Source organism: Coccinella septempunctata, chromosome 1, assembly GCF_907165205.1.
Source record: "Coccinella septempunctata chromosome 1, icCocSept1.1, whole genome shotgun sequence".
NCBI classification, from domain to species: domain Eukaryota; kingdom Metazoa; phylum Arthropoda; class Insecta; order Coleoptera; family Coccinellidae; genus Coccinella; species Coccinella septempunctata.
Genome location: NC_058189.1, coordinates 16,966,921 through 16,981,250, shown reverse-complemented (window position 1 = coordinate 16,981,250; position 14,330 = coordinate 16,966,921). Strand labels below are relative to the sequence as shown.

Here is a 14,330-nt window from a genome sequence, read left to right as displayed (position 1 = left end):
GTATAAAATAAAATAAAGGTATAATAAAACGGATCGTAACAGTATCTCTTTTTGTAACAGAGTTAAGATGGGGGCAATTTGTAGTAAAAAAACGTGGTTCAATTTCATAAAATTCAATACCAAAATTGCCGAAGAAGTCTTTCATCACCAGACAAGGCATTTGAGAAGTTCAAAACTCTTGAATCCCTTCGATACTACTCAACTGAAAAGAAGTGTAAGAGGAATACGTCCAATTTTCATTTTGATGGTCATGATCATTTTTACGCTGATAGATATTGATCTTCGACAATTTTTGTACAATCAACTTTTTATTTTCACTCCAAGTTATTTTATTTCTCCTGTTATTTGATCTTGAACATTTAAATTTCAGTAGATGAAACCGATCTCGATTCAAATTGCACTTAGATGATTAATAACAAACTATTTTGTTGTTTTTCAATAAGTCAAATATCTTCATACAGTTCTTTATTTTCTGGACTTTTTAAGGCATTTCACTTCCAACCTCTCTAACAAAATCAATTAAAAAATTGAAATAACCGATTTGCTCCTGAGTTTATTCTTGCACTAATTTGTCAGGAGCAAATCAAGTAGAAAACATTGTTGCCTGACAATGAACTGAAAAAAGGAATTTCTGAAGAGCTTTGGAATTGTAGCTTTATTTATTTGATATTAATAGTCGATACACAGAAACGTTGATTCATTTAATTTTGAAATTACGGAATGACAGTTCTCTCTTCAGTGAATTAATCCAAATATGATCCATTCCAAATTACTCTTTAATCTTTCGTTTATAATGATCCGGTTCTGTCATTAAAATTTTTTTCCAATCCATCCTATGGTTTCCTGTATTAGAACAAACATAATCTGCGATCTATTAATTTCTCAGTTTTTAATATCATTTTTATGTTTCTTATTTCTTGAGGTCTAGACGTTCCACCTGTGTAAGTTTTAGCACAAATACAGGAAATGTTGTAAATTCAATTTATTGATTTTTGTTGTCCATTCAAAGGTTCAGTTTTTGTTAGTATAGATCTTGAATCATTTTGTTTTTTAAAAACAGTTCTTATGTTGAATTTGGAACCGATTCTTCCAATTGTTTCTGAAAGACCATTACCTTAAGGAATCACATTCAATAAATTTGGTTGTTCCTGACGGTTGGTTGTTCCTGATCATTATTATGATTTGGGTTAAGTTAGGTTAGGACATTTTTCTTCCTAAATTGTTTTTTCAATGAAATCTATCAGGTATTGATTATCCCTAAGGAATTTTTTAATGAATAAGTCAATACCATTATTTATAATTTGGGGTGTGGATGAAATCAAATTAGCTCTATCATAAAGTGTTTTAATAATACCTCTCAGTGATTGAAATAAAAATTTAAATATCTATTAGTATGTGTCTTTTTTTGGTATATTGTACCAAATCTCAAGGATTCACATTTGACTGAGAGATAAGGTTGAATTTGTTATGTTCCTGTAACAGCTTCTACATGCACTGAACTTGAGTTGAGGTCTTTGAACCGATCGAATAAATAATAAGAAAAAATAATGAAATTGAATGACCACATAAAACACGGATGCGTCGTGGTAACACCCAACTACTTATATTTAAGAAATTCGACTGAGTCGATGAATTATGACGACAGGAGGTGGATTACGAAATACGCCTGTATGAGAATTATTCTGTATGTACGGCTGCTAAAAATACCTTTCAAATTTATGATGCAGGTACAAGTAGCGTCTGCTCGGAATGGAGGGTAAGATAACTTGAATCAGGCCGAATAAGGCAGTAGTCGTCTTAGTGAACAATCATGAATATAAATGGAAATATAAATCAGGGTGCATCACTGAAACTATTGAATATGGAAGAGTCTTTCTGCCAGCATTCGAAAATGAATTAATTTTGCAGTTTTAACGTTGATATTTTTTTTAATTGACGAGTTCCTAAACTTCACATCCTTGTGAATACTCGAAATAATTTTATCACCGGAAATGCATTTTTTTTCAAATTCTTTAGGTATGTGCTATTCTGATACCGAATTAAGAAATTGTCAAAATGGTTCCCGGTCTTAAAATCCAACTGACATTATAGAAAGTTGGTAGATCGACCGTCTGCCAATTAGATTGGTTGCTTTATCAAATAAGCCTGCATAAACCCACAACAGTGGCGGATTAACCTAACTGGGGGCCCTAAGCGCAAGACAAACCTGGGGCCCCTTTGAAGAATAAAGTGTAGGACACAGACATATCTTATGTGAATACATACCGAGGGCTTTTTTTCAATTGTCTATGAAGTGAGTTAGGCTACGTTTTACTTATATCTTTATTTCAATACGAACAAAAATAAAGAGTCGGGATAAAATTAATAAGAAAAATAAATAAACATAGGTTTCTTGTGATCACTTACACTCAATTGCAATAGGACCTCCCTAATATTTTTGTAGCTTTCAGCCAAGGCACAAACTGCATCAGCTCTTGATGACCATCTAGTATCGCAGATTCTCTTGATATGTTTAGCTTTGTCAATCAAGCTGTTTTGCAGAATATATTCCATCGTTTTGTTGAGGCAGAGAAATAAACATATAAATTCTAAACGAAACAGAAATAATATATGGCACCTCGACATGATTCGGCTAGTTTAGTTCCCCACTAAATTGAGAGAGTGGCTGGCACAAGGTATGTAATAGGCTGTTGGACCGAATTTAGATAAGTATTCAATGCAGGACAAAAAATTCCCTTCCGATTAGATTGTTCTCCTTCCCTGTGGCCTCTAAAAGCGATTCCCTAAGAAGACAATGGTTTCATAGTAGCGACAATCCTTTTTAGAATTTCACGCCAATAATTTTTCTCTGCATCTAACTGTTTCATTAATTCTGTGTCAATGCGTCCAACAGTCATGCATCATCTTCTGAATGAACACATTGCAGATATGTGTTCATTTGAACATATTTCTCAAGTCCCTGAAGCCAGTTGCCAGTTTTGTGGTTTTTGAAACTAGTTTGCAAACATAACAGTAAACAGCATTCGTTGTCTCTGAAAATATCAGCCATTCTCGTCTTTCTTTCGAACCATTGATTTTCCCTGTGGTAAAATTTGCTTCTTGTAACAGCCTTCGATAAATCCTAATTCTCTCAGTATATTCACTTTTTATTTTCAAAATATCCCCAATATTACAGGGTTTATTGATTATATGATATTCAATCATTTTATCAGTGTTTTCTACCGGCCATGAAGCTATGTCATGAGAAAAGGTTGCATTATTTGGTTCATTGATTGGTAGTATAGGCTGAAGGGCTTCGGTCGATGGCCATTAAAAAGCAGTTATTATTATTATTAATTGGTAGTACACTCACTTTATAGAGAACAATAATCGTGCTGGGGTTGTCGAAATTTTCATTTTCTCCTTCAACTGCGTTTTGGTACTCCCTGGGTTCAAATTTTCATTTCCCTGTTTTGAAACAGAGTTAGATTCAGCAGCCACTAAAAATGAAGATAAGAAATTCTTCTGTTTTGCACATTGCTCCTCTCGTTGTCTCCGTTTTCTTCGCTTTTCAGCCCCTGATTCATACTTTCTATTCATATTCACTCTCACTCACTCACTCAAAAATGTTAAAAAATATGAGAAAAAGGGATTTTTCGGAGTGCCGGGGGGGGGCTATAGTTGGAGGCCCCCATACGGATAAGAAAGCATGGTCAGGTGGAGTGCAATTCTTATGATCTGTAATGAAATTCTGATAACATTGTTTTCGGTCCGACGGAAACGGATATTTTTCGGATAGCCGAGGGGCCCCTCTTTAGTTGGGGGCCCTAAGCGCGCGCTTAGTGCGCTTCTGGGATAATCCGCCACTGACCCACAATTATGGTTTTATCACATAACACTTTAGGTAAGGTGTGGGTATGTGATAATGGGTAATTTAACAGTCATTACGAAACTATATTTAATTTCGATATTAAAAAAATACGCCGAAATCCAAGTATGCAAGACGTTCAAGATATCAAGAGAATTTCAATAATAATATTTAGTCATAAAAAATGAAAAGCCCATTCTTATTATTATAATTTGCACTGGGGTCGTTGTGGCAAGATTAGCCTTTGGGGAACTGCGACCATGTGTTCAGCTGTTTCTGCTTCTGATCCATAGAGTCTACAAATCTCATCTGCTGACTTTCCCATACAGTACAAATGATTTTTGTACCGACAGTGTCCTGTCAGCAGTCCCACCATCACCCGAAGCTCAGCTAGTGACAGCTTTAGCAGTTTTCTGGTGTAGGTCGGTGAAATCATCACGAATTTCTTTGACTTAGTAAGTCCAGGAATTTTTCTCCAGAGGGTTATTCTTTTCTTCGATTCCATTATTGAACCGCTGCTTCACATTGGTATTTTCCAAGCCCTCAGAAAGGCTCAGTTCCAGCAGGTGTTAAGCTTGATTTTTTTTTGCAAGTTCATCGGATTTTCATTTCCTTCAACACCACAATGCCAATCTATACTATCTTCTCAATTGATTTTGAGTATGCGGTAACATTTTACTTGGGTTATCAGAGTCACCCTTTAAATTTATATTAAAACTTAGATTTCATCGGACTATCTTTGCAAAAGCGAAAAAGCTTTGATTGATTAATATCAAAAAACTTTATTTCTGAAAAAAATTATACAATATCAAAAGGTTTCATTTGGAAAAATATATAAATCCTTGAATACCAATATTACAAAATTCATATCAATTATCAAACTCCCCCTATAAAATCAATTGCACACCTTTTGGCCGTTATTGCAACTGTGCAAGGGGGTGATATAAAATTTCGACTCTATCAGAAAACCATAGAACACTTTAGTAGCTAAGTTATACTTAGAGGAAGAAAAACTTGGAAAAACGTCCAAGTAGGGTCGGACTCACCTAAGAAAATTTCAATATAAATTTTCATCCTACAGATTTGCTATTATTCCAAAAGAATTGTTATGATCTTGGCAACCGCAAAGCACAGATAGAATTTTAGAAAAAATGCGTTTCTAGTGATAGAGTTTTTTTAAGTAGTTACCCAATTGCGAGTTTGCCAAAAGTTTCTGACCAACTCCTTAGTTCGTCCGAAATATGTGTATAGCCAAATAGAGGAAACAGAAAGATGCGAATCCCTCGGGTATGGTTCAAGAAGTTAGAATATGCGATGTTAATTTTTAACGACCTTTGAGTCAACTTTTCTTCACAGTTGATAGGTCGAGATCTTTATTTAAGAAATCTACTCCAAAGACATGCCGACATTCCTAGTTGGGGAGCCGAAAAGGGAAATTCGGGATTTACTCGAGCGTGTCAGATTAATATAAGTGGACATGCCTTGGACCCTGTAGAGTACCTCTACCAAAAATTAGACCTTTATATAGGGGGAAATGTCTAGGAGAGCCTGTCATTTGACATCCTCGAGCGTGTAAAATTAAGACATATGTGGTTAATTGCATGTTGAAAAGTATACATTCTCTTAATCTGACAATTCAAGCGTGTCGAAAATGTGTGGGAGGGCGCCGCAGTTGCAAAAAAAAATTCGTCCGTGTACATTCTGGAGCGCAGTGGCGTATTTTCTTATTTTGAAGCTAATGATTCAAGAATAACGGAAAAAATATAATCTGACAGTTTCAGCAAGCCCAAACTACCATAAAGCCGAAATTGGCCATAAAGATCACAAAAATCAGTTTTTTTGAATTATCTCCCCCCGTGGGCCTCAAATCTTTTTCGCATTTATTATGAAAGTTGTAGAGCATAACATTTTCTAAAAATTTTTCCTAAGCAATTTTTTCCTACGTTTGAACGTTTTCGAGATATATAGCGATGAATGTGCATTAGACAGTTTCTACATTGACAAGGTACAGGCAGGGAGGCAGGGGAATATTCGAAAAAAAAGCATTTTTATCATCTTCAAAGTGCCAGATTAAGAAAACCCCCCCTGATTAGTGTCAGATTAATGGGTCAACACGTCTACAACACCGAGATTAACCATCTTTATGAAAATCTGACACGCTCAAGTATGTACAAGTAACGATTTTTTTTTACATTTTCAAAGGACCGCTGTGACCTTGCGTCACGTCCGAATTGTCAGTCCCTTGAAAAGTACCTTCCTTTGGGTCCAGTTAAGATATCTTTCAAAAATCAGACACGCTGGAAAACAATTTTTTTTACCGTTTTCAACTCTTTCGTACGGCCAGTCCCACCGCGCAAACTGTCAGATGAGCATGAATTCATTATCAGACACGCTGGAAAACAATTTTTTTTACCGTTTTCAACTCTTTCGTACGGCCAGTCCCACCGCGCAAACTGTCAGATGAGCATGAATTCATTATCAGACACGTAGGGCATATACAGTATCTTAATCTGACATGTTCGAATATGTACACCTGACGATATTTTTTACATCTTTGAGACCCTGCAGACGCTTTCCCTACCGCTGAAAGTGCATACATCATATAACCTTTTTTTCTTTCTACCATCTAATCTTCAAAATATACTAGTTCTCCACTACGCTCGAGTAAATCCCGATTTAGCATCGTCGGCTCCCCAACTATTCTATATATTCAACACCTATTAAAATACTATTTTCTGTGTCAAACGAAATAAAGAATCGAAAGAACGAACACCTTGAAAAAACTTTTCAGCAGCGAAATTCATTTTCGGCAACTACATGCATTACCTTTGCGGCATTTCCCCAATGGTAATAATAATAACAATAATGTCAACAAGTCAATTTGGTATTTCGTTCCAATATATTTCACTAAGGGTGGCGAATATGTTCCTATGACCGTCATTCGCCACCCTTAATAATGTCAACTTGTGTCAAACTGACGACTGACGTAGATTTGTTGATATTTGCGTTAGGCTGACATAAAAAATTACGAATTTCTTGCTTTTTTTCCTTGTTTCCAATGTGACTTTCGATTCGGAAGTATTAGCTGGAAACGCTCGAGTTACGGTAAGCGTCCACAGTTCCGCATCGTACGCAACGCACGGATCGCATCGAAAGTATTTCAGAATGCTTTGTATAAAAACTCATATAAGTGCTTCCACTGATATGTATCGTACTGCCCGGATTCATCGCTTCATCCTTTTAATGCGATCCGTGCGTTGCGTAGGATGCGGAACTGTGAACGCTTACCTGTATTCGCCTTTTATTTGGCATTTTTACGGCTTTCAATATGCAGCGGTTCTCTCACAGATGGCGATTACCCAACCCTCTAAATCAGCTGATTTTTTTCTCATCAACAACGTTACCACTGACAACATCAATTGATTTGTTTTTATTAACATACTTTTTTGTTCTATGTCGAAAGCTGCCGCAGTATCATCTATTTAACAGTCGAATATAAGTGTATTTCAAATTCATCGAAATACGTTTTTCATATTTATGATAGGTGATTTTTCTGCAAAATTAACTATTTGTAAGTGACTCTTGCATTCTATTCAATTCCCTCCTCCCAATCAATCGGTCTACTGGAAGAACTTCGAATTCAAAGTGTTTTTAGTTTCCAAAATAGCCTAATACATTAGATACAATAACAGTATTCGTTCCGGATGCGTGTCCCACCGGAGAAGACACCCTGTATATAATAAGTATTCTTCAACGCGAGCCGTTATGCAAACGAATGTCATTCTAAAAATAACCCGCTTAAGGTAAAAAGACAGCAGCATCCGAGGAGAAGATCATGATAAATTTTTTCTCGGATCGTACATACACGTTGTGTACGTTGTTGTAATTTTATTGCCTATTATGGCACCAACGTATAATAATAATTCAGTTTCTATATGGTAGGGTTGTTGGCCGCGCTCGCAGCATCCCGTCGGCCTTGGATACACGGTGTACGATCATTGTGCGCACCTACAAATCTGGTAACTGTTTATACCTTTTAGATTAGATTTGTTCCTATTATACCAAGTTCAGTGGGTTTGGTCAATTTTAATTATCAGTAGAAAACTCGTTTTAGGAATATCGATTACTTCCATGCGATTCGAAGCGCCAACCCGTAAAATGAGCTGTTATTTCTATAATGAATGAGATGGGCAGTTTTCCGTTAAATACCGGGTGGCAGATGAATAATCGCAATTATTCGTTAATGCTTCCTGAAGTTCATTCGATTTATTTCAGATTTACTATCTATGAGTCGAACATTGCATATGAAAGATGAGGTATGACATCACGTTGTATTGGATGGTTACTTTTTTAATAACTTGTCAGAACCGTTTAATAGCAAATTACCTATAAAAAATTCCCAACTGGAAAAAAAGATCGATATATTGGTCGTATGTGACATGTGCTGTCACTCTCAGTTTGATGTCCGCAGTTTTGCTCGACGTACAGTGGGACAAAAAAACGGAAGCAATATTATCATCTTGACTACTCGCAATTTCCAAATTTTGCCCCGATTCTTTCAAACTGTACGTCTCCCTATATACCGAGGCTATTTTCAGAATTTGTTCCTCATCATGAGGCGTCACGGGCTTTCTCCAAGTTTTTCAAAAAAGAACAGTCGTTTCTTGCTTGCACTGACCATAAATCAGAATCGATTTCAATATTTTCGTAAATCCATCTCTCAACAAATTCACGTTAATCAGAAACAGTAACAAAGTTGAGTCCACTGTTCAATTGATTCCTCTGATGACACTGATCAGGTTCGTCAAGTTTGCTGACTAACAATGACGTCACGGTATTCTACCCACAAATTCGTTTTCGAGATTTCACGAAATATCATTCGACTTTAGGGTATAATAGATCCGTCATCTTTTGTTTTAGGCAGTATTTCTTGCAATGATTTATTTTGAAAATCTCTATTCGTTGTTAGAAAACGCACCTTTCGAAAACCCTGTTTTTTTATTTGATTTAGGAATACTAAAGTTAAATGCCATTTCGATGAAATTTTCGTTTATTATCTTAATAGATAGCTTGGAAGTAGTTTTCTACTCAAAAAGAATCTCTATAAATGATTGTAACATATAGTTCATTCAAGAATGGAACATCCCAGTAGACCTTGAATGCCTAGACGCAGCTTAATATCCGGTCACTAAGGATCTTCAATAATTTCTGTAGTTTCAATCACAGAACTGTACTATGTCAATAGAACCCAGAAAAGTAGGTATTCGAAAGGAAGAAATATCCAAATTCGGAGCATATTAATCAGCAATCCAAATGGATACAATTATGTTTTTAATTTGCTCGATTAAATTAAGAACATCAGTACAAAATCCAAATTATCTTCGCTCAGTACACAGATTCACATATAATTGGCCTATAGACCACTGTTTATTCACAGTACTAATCTGAATTCCACAACACAAAATCTCAACTTATGGGCTACTACCAACTTGAATTCAATTCACCATAGCCTCTCGAGATGTCAATCATTCATGAATGGACTGTAGTAGTAGTTGTCAATTTGAAATTCTGTGAAAGGGTTCGAAACCCTTCAGAAATAAACGGCAGGGAAAATTTCAAAGCCAACTGCGATGTTACAATCAAAAAGACCCCGTACAAATCCCCACACATATGGCATCCGGTCAAACGGTAAGCAAAATTTTTTTATGACAGTTAGGCTTGTACTCTTGAATTCAAGTTTAGGAAAGTTCCATTGCGTTCGAATGAGGAATTGATGAGGTCTCGTTATGTTTCTTTTCATTTTACGAGGAAAAATTTCATCATCATAGGATATTGGATGTGAACCTGCAGAACCGTAGGTGCACCAGTATACTTATATTTCCCATTCCTAAATATTGATATGTAGCTAACGAACAAAACTATTACACCCTTCCTCATCGAAGCTTAGAACGGAAACCGTATTGTTTTGTCAAACAGCTCTGTCTATTCTATATAGCTATTTATTCGTAAAAAAAAACCACTGTGTCAAAACTTATGGCAACATGTTTCAATCGACATGACCATTATCAGGTCTGAAACTAAAGGCATGAAACCCAGCAAGTTGTCTGAAATGTCTCCACATATAATGGAATGGAATGAAATTGAATTTTGAACGCATTAGAAGTTTTTCGACAGAACAATTATCATATTTTCAACTTACAGCATTGTTTGACCGGAAATACTTGGAATCGATTACTCAAATTGCTTAGGCTGACCAGATTATCCCCAGTTCAATGACGGAGGGACCTGGTGAATGTGTATATATTTATATACAGGGCGAGTCTTTGAATCGTAAAAAAAATATTTACATTAGATTATTGAGGTCAAAAGAAAAAATTTTGTCATGTACCATTTTTTCCGATTTAGCCCCGATAAAAAGATAGATATAGATTTTAAAAGAGTTGCATGAGGTCTAAGTACCCAATTTTTCGAATTTTACAGATATTTCTTATTTTTATGAACGCCAAATTACTCGAAAACTATATTCCGAAATTCATTTCATTCCATAAAACCGTTTGTGAGAACTGAAAATAAATTTTTTTTATGTTTTTCAACAACCCCTATCTCTTAAACAGAGCCGATTCGGAAAAAATGGTAAAGGAAAAAGGTGTTTCCTTTGACCTCAAGAATCTACTGTAAAATATTTGTACGAGTCAAAGACTCACCCTGTATATGCTTCCAGCTACTCCTACCCCGTATAGTGATAAAAAAATAATTCATCACAACACAAAAACGAAAAAATAATCATCTTAATACAATGGTTGTGCATTACACTGTGGAATGAGAAGAGGGCTTCAGGCGTTGCTAGAGAAGCTTCTTCATTCCCAAAATTTGAATGTCTGAAATATTTGATCAGGGAGGAAGACGCTGCTGCATTAACCATTTTTTTATATTTGTAACTAGAAACATGCCGTATAATCATAGGCGGAAATAGGAAGGGGGCCGTGCCCCCCTCACTAGATATCCATGGTGACCCACTCTCCAGAAGAAAATGAGAAATACGGAAACAGCAGTAAAAACAGCTATTCTTGAGCTTTTTCGTCGTTTTTAGCCATTTCTAGAATTTTTACCCACTTCTCCACTCAACATCTTTACCTTGTGGGTGGTCACCTCAGACCTCCGTAAGGGGTCCCTCCCCCCACAAAAAATGTTTATATACCTTCTTTCTCCAAATACAATGTTGAATTGACCCTTCGTACATTGAACTGAGTTTTGTTTTTTTGAGGAATGGAAATTCTTTTGAAAGATCTTCCGTAAATTTGCACTTCCTGATTTTATTATCCATCTCAAATTTTCTTGAGAAAAATACTGAAATAAATTCAAGATTTTGACGGACATTTTGACGGACGTTTTCCAGTGACGGACTTCTTGGTGGACGATTGACGGTCGTCTGGTCACCCTAAAATTGCTTAAACTGATGAATTCTGCAATATTTATTGTATGAATTAAATTCTGTATTTATCACCTATAAAACTGAAATATACTGAAATAGTGATATGAAATGTTTAATTTGCTCTATTATATCCAATATATCTTGATCCATCCGACCCCTGACAGCAAAATCGCAAAGATTACAGAATTCGAGTTTACCACGAAGCAGTTTAATTGAAATGAACCGGTAAATAGCCAACGGAGCTCTGCCTCCTTTACCCCAAAGATTATAGAGTTACTAACTCTATAATCTGTGCCTTCACCCTATTGACCATTCAGTCGGCAAGCTTATAGTCCAAGATCCCAGAGCTACCAAACATAACTTATTTTCACACAGATGAAACTTTAGGATCTCAGTAGAGTCTCATTTGATTTGAATACCTGCGAACTTGTGGAGCTTACCTGGTGACACCTGAGCAGGTACCAGGTGGCAAAGGTGACTAAAAATGAGTGCTACTTAACTTATTTTCACATGGCTGATTTTTATATATGTTTTAAAGAATATCATTCTGAAGTTATATTATAAGTGCCAGACAATTCCTATGGGCCAAAACTCTTGCCAGACGCTTTGAAGATGCACAAAAAATAAATGAACTTTACTTATTTTCACATGTCTGATATTATAAAACATGCCATTGAAGTATAGGTGAATCCCCACCACTCCATCCACCTCAACTGCTGAGCTTTTCCTTGTTAAACAATCTTCAAGAAGCTGACACTAAAATTGTTTTTCATATTTGTAATATAGACGCTCAAGCAAATTTTGTTATAAGATGATCTGATACCGATATTGTGATAATTATGTTAGGACATATGCATAATTTGAAAAATGAAGATTCAAATGTATGGTTGTACGCAGGCACTGGAATTAATCAAAGATTTTTAAATTTAACAAAGCTTTACGAGCAATTGGGTCCATATTTGTGTATAAAAGTTTGCCAGGATTCCATGCATTCACTGGATGCGACTTTAATCCAGCATTTTTTGAAAAAGGTAAACAAAGACCATTTAATACATTGATGAAAAAATATGAGTATCAGCAAGCTTTTATGCAGTTTGGAGATTCAGAGTCGTTTACCAATAGGACAATACAAATAGATATTTTCAACAATATACAAAAATTTATCTGCGAAATTTATATTCCTGGTATACTTGATGTTAATGCTGCCCGGCTCCAAATATTTTTAAATAAATACAGCGTATCTGATATTAAAGTTCATTTATTTTTTGAGCATTTTCAAAGCGTCTGGCAAGAGTTTTGGCCCATGAGAAGTGTCTGGCACTTATAATATAACTTCAGAATAATATTCTTTAGAACATATATAAATATCAGCCATGTGAAAATAAGTAAAGTTCATTCAATTTTTGTGCATCTTCAAAGCGTCTGGCAAGAGTTTTGGCCCATGGAAAGTGTCTGGTACTTATAATATAACTTCAGAATGATATTCTTTAAACCATATATAAAAATCATCCATGTGAAAATAAGTTAAGTACCACTTATTTTTAGTCACCATGTCTGGTCGCTCTGGGATCTTACTCTATTATGAGAACTCTGAGTTTACGTTGATCTCGTGCATTACGCTCTCGGCGAAGTCAAATTGCCGAAGAGTCTCCTCTAATATGCAACACATTGCAGGATAGCGCCACAGCCGCTAAATGTGATGCTACATTTTCACGAGTTCGAATCGGAGGATTTTCATCTGAATATCTACTCCAGGCGTTCTAAAATATTCAGTTCAAATTTATTCATGAAAATTATGATAGGTTAGAAATGTATGTACATTATGAATTTTGCTTATCATGCCTCCTCTGACGAGCCGCCCTTGATATTCATTCTTGTTACAGCTAGAGGAGGGTGATCGCGGCCACGAGATGACCGCGTCCCTGGACAACCCGCCAAACTCAGACGGGAAAGGCAATGACGAGAACGCTTACACAGTGTCAGTGACAGGAGCATACGAAAATCAGGGTTTCAAAAGGGACGACACGAATGGCGATCCCATAAAATTCCCGAATCGCAAGCTCACTGCCGAAGAAATCTCCCAAGGCAAATTCCAAGTGTCCACCCAAGAAAAATGGAGAATATTGAAGAACGTTTCAGCCCTTTCGTGTGCCTTCATGATTCATTTCACAGCGTTCCAAGGAACGGCGAACTTACAGAGCAGTATTAACGCTGAGGGTGGACTCGGTACAGTGTCTTTGTGTGCCGTTTATGCCGCGTTGGTTTTGAGTTGTATATTTGTTCCTACATTCTTAATCAAACGGTTAACGGTTAAATGGACCTTGTGTTGTTCGATGTTAACCTACGCCTGCTACATCGGTGCTCAGTTCTATCCGGAGTTCTACACACTCGTGCCAGCTGGTATCCTCTTAGGTATTGGTGCTGCACCTATGTGGGCATCAAAAGCAACCTATCTTACTCAGGTCGCTGGAGTGTACGCCAAACTCACAGATCAGGCAGTGGATGGAATTATCGTACGATTCTTTGGATTCTTCTTCCTTGCTTGGCAAACTGCCGAGCTCTGGGGAAATCTCATTTCATCATTAGGTAAGTTCCAATTTATTTTCGTAAACGAAGACGTTTCTTACTCACTGTTGATTTCAGTGGAGATTTTAGTAGGTGTTCATAAATGATTTTAAGATCACAGTTACTTTGGAATAATTCTCAGGAACTCCATTCTGAAAGATTTTCAAATATCATTCAATTCCAACTTGACGCCCACTACGACGTCACTTTAATGATAACCGTGTGCCTTCAAACAAGGTTACATTTGATGATAAGCTTTGTAACGGCAATATAGAAATTGACAAAGAGTATGAGTAGCAAAATTTATTCGCAATTTCCGATGTGGATATGGAAAGGTTCCAAGAAACAATAATTGTTAAGGATGATTGATGTAGATCGTCTACTAATGTATTTGGGATAACTAGAATCTAGAAGCAATTGATCGGAAATGTTGTATTCAACTCAATTATTTTGAGATCTGACTTTCTTCTGCACCGAAAACAGCAT

The 14,330-nt window shown here is 36.2% G+C and overlaps 1 protein-coding gene across 3 annotated transcripts in view; it reads left to right on the top strand.

The window, feature by feature from the left end:
* LOC123309380 (UNC93-like protein) overlaps positions 1 to 14,330 on the top strand; it is a 225,384-nt gene that overhangs the window by 170,367 nt on the left and 40,687 nt on the right. For all 3 annotated transcript variants that reach the window (XM_044892480.1, XM_044892489.1, XM_044892473.1), the window contains one exon: positions 13,163 to 13,865. In XM_044892480.1, coding sequence (XP_044748415.1) covers positions 13,163 to 13,865 — 703 coding nt within the window. The remainder of the gene's footprint in view (positions 1 to 13,162; positions 13,866 to 14,330) is intronic.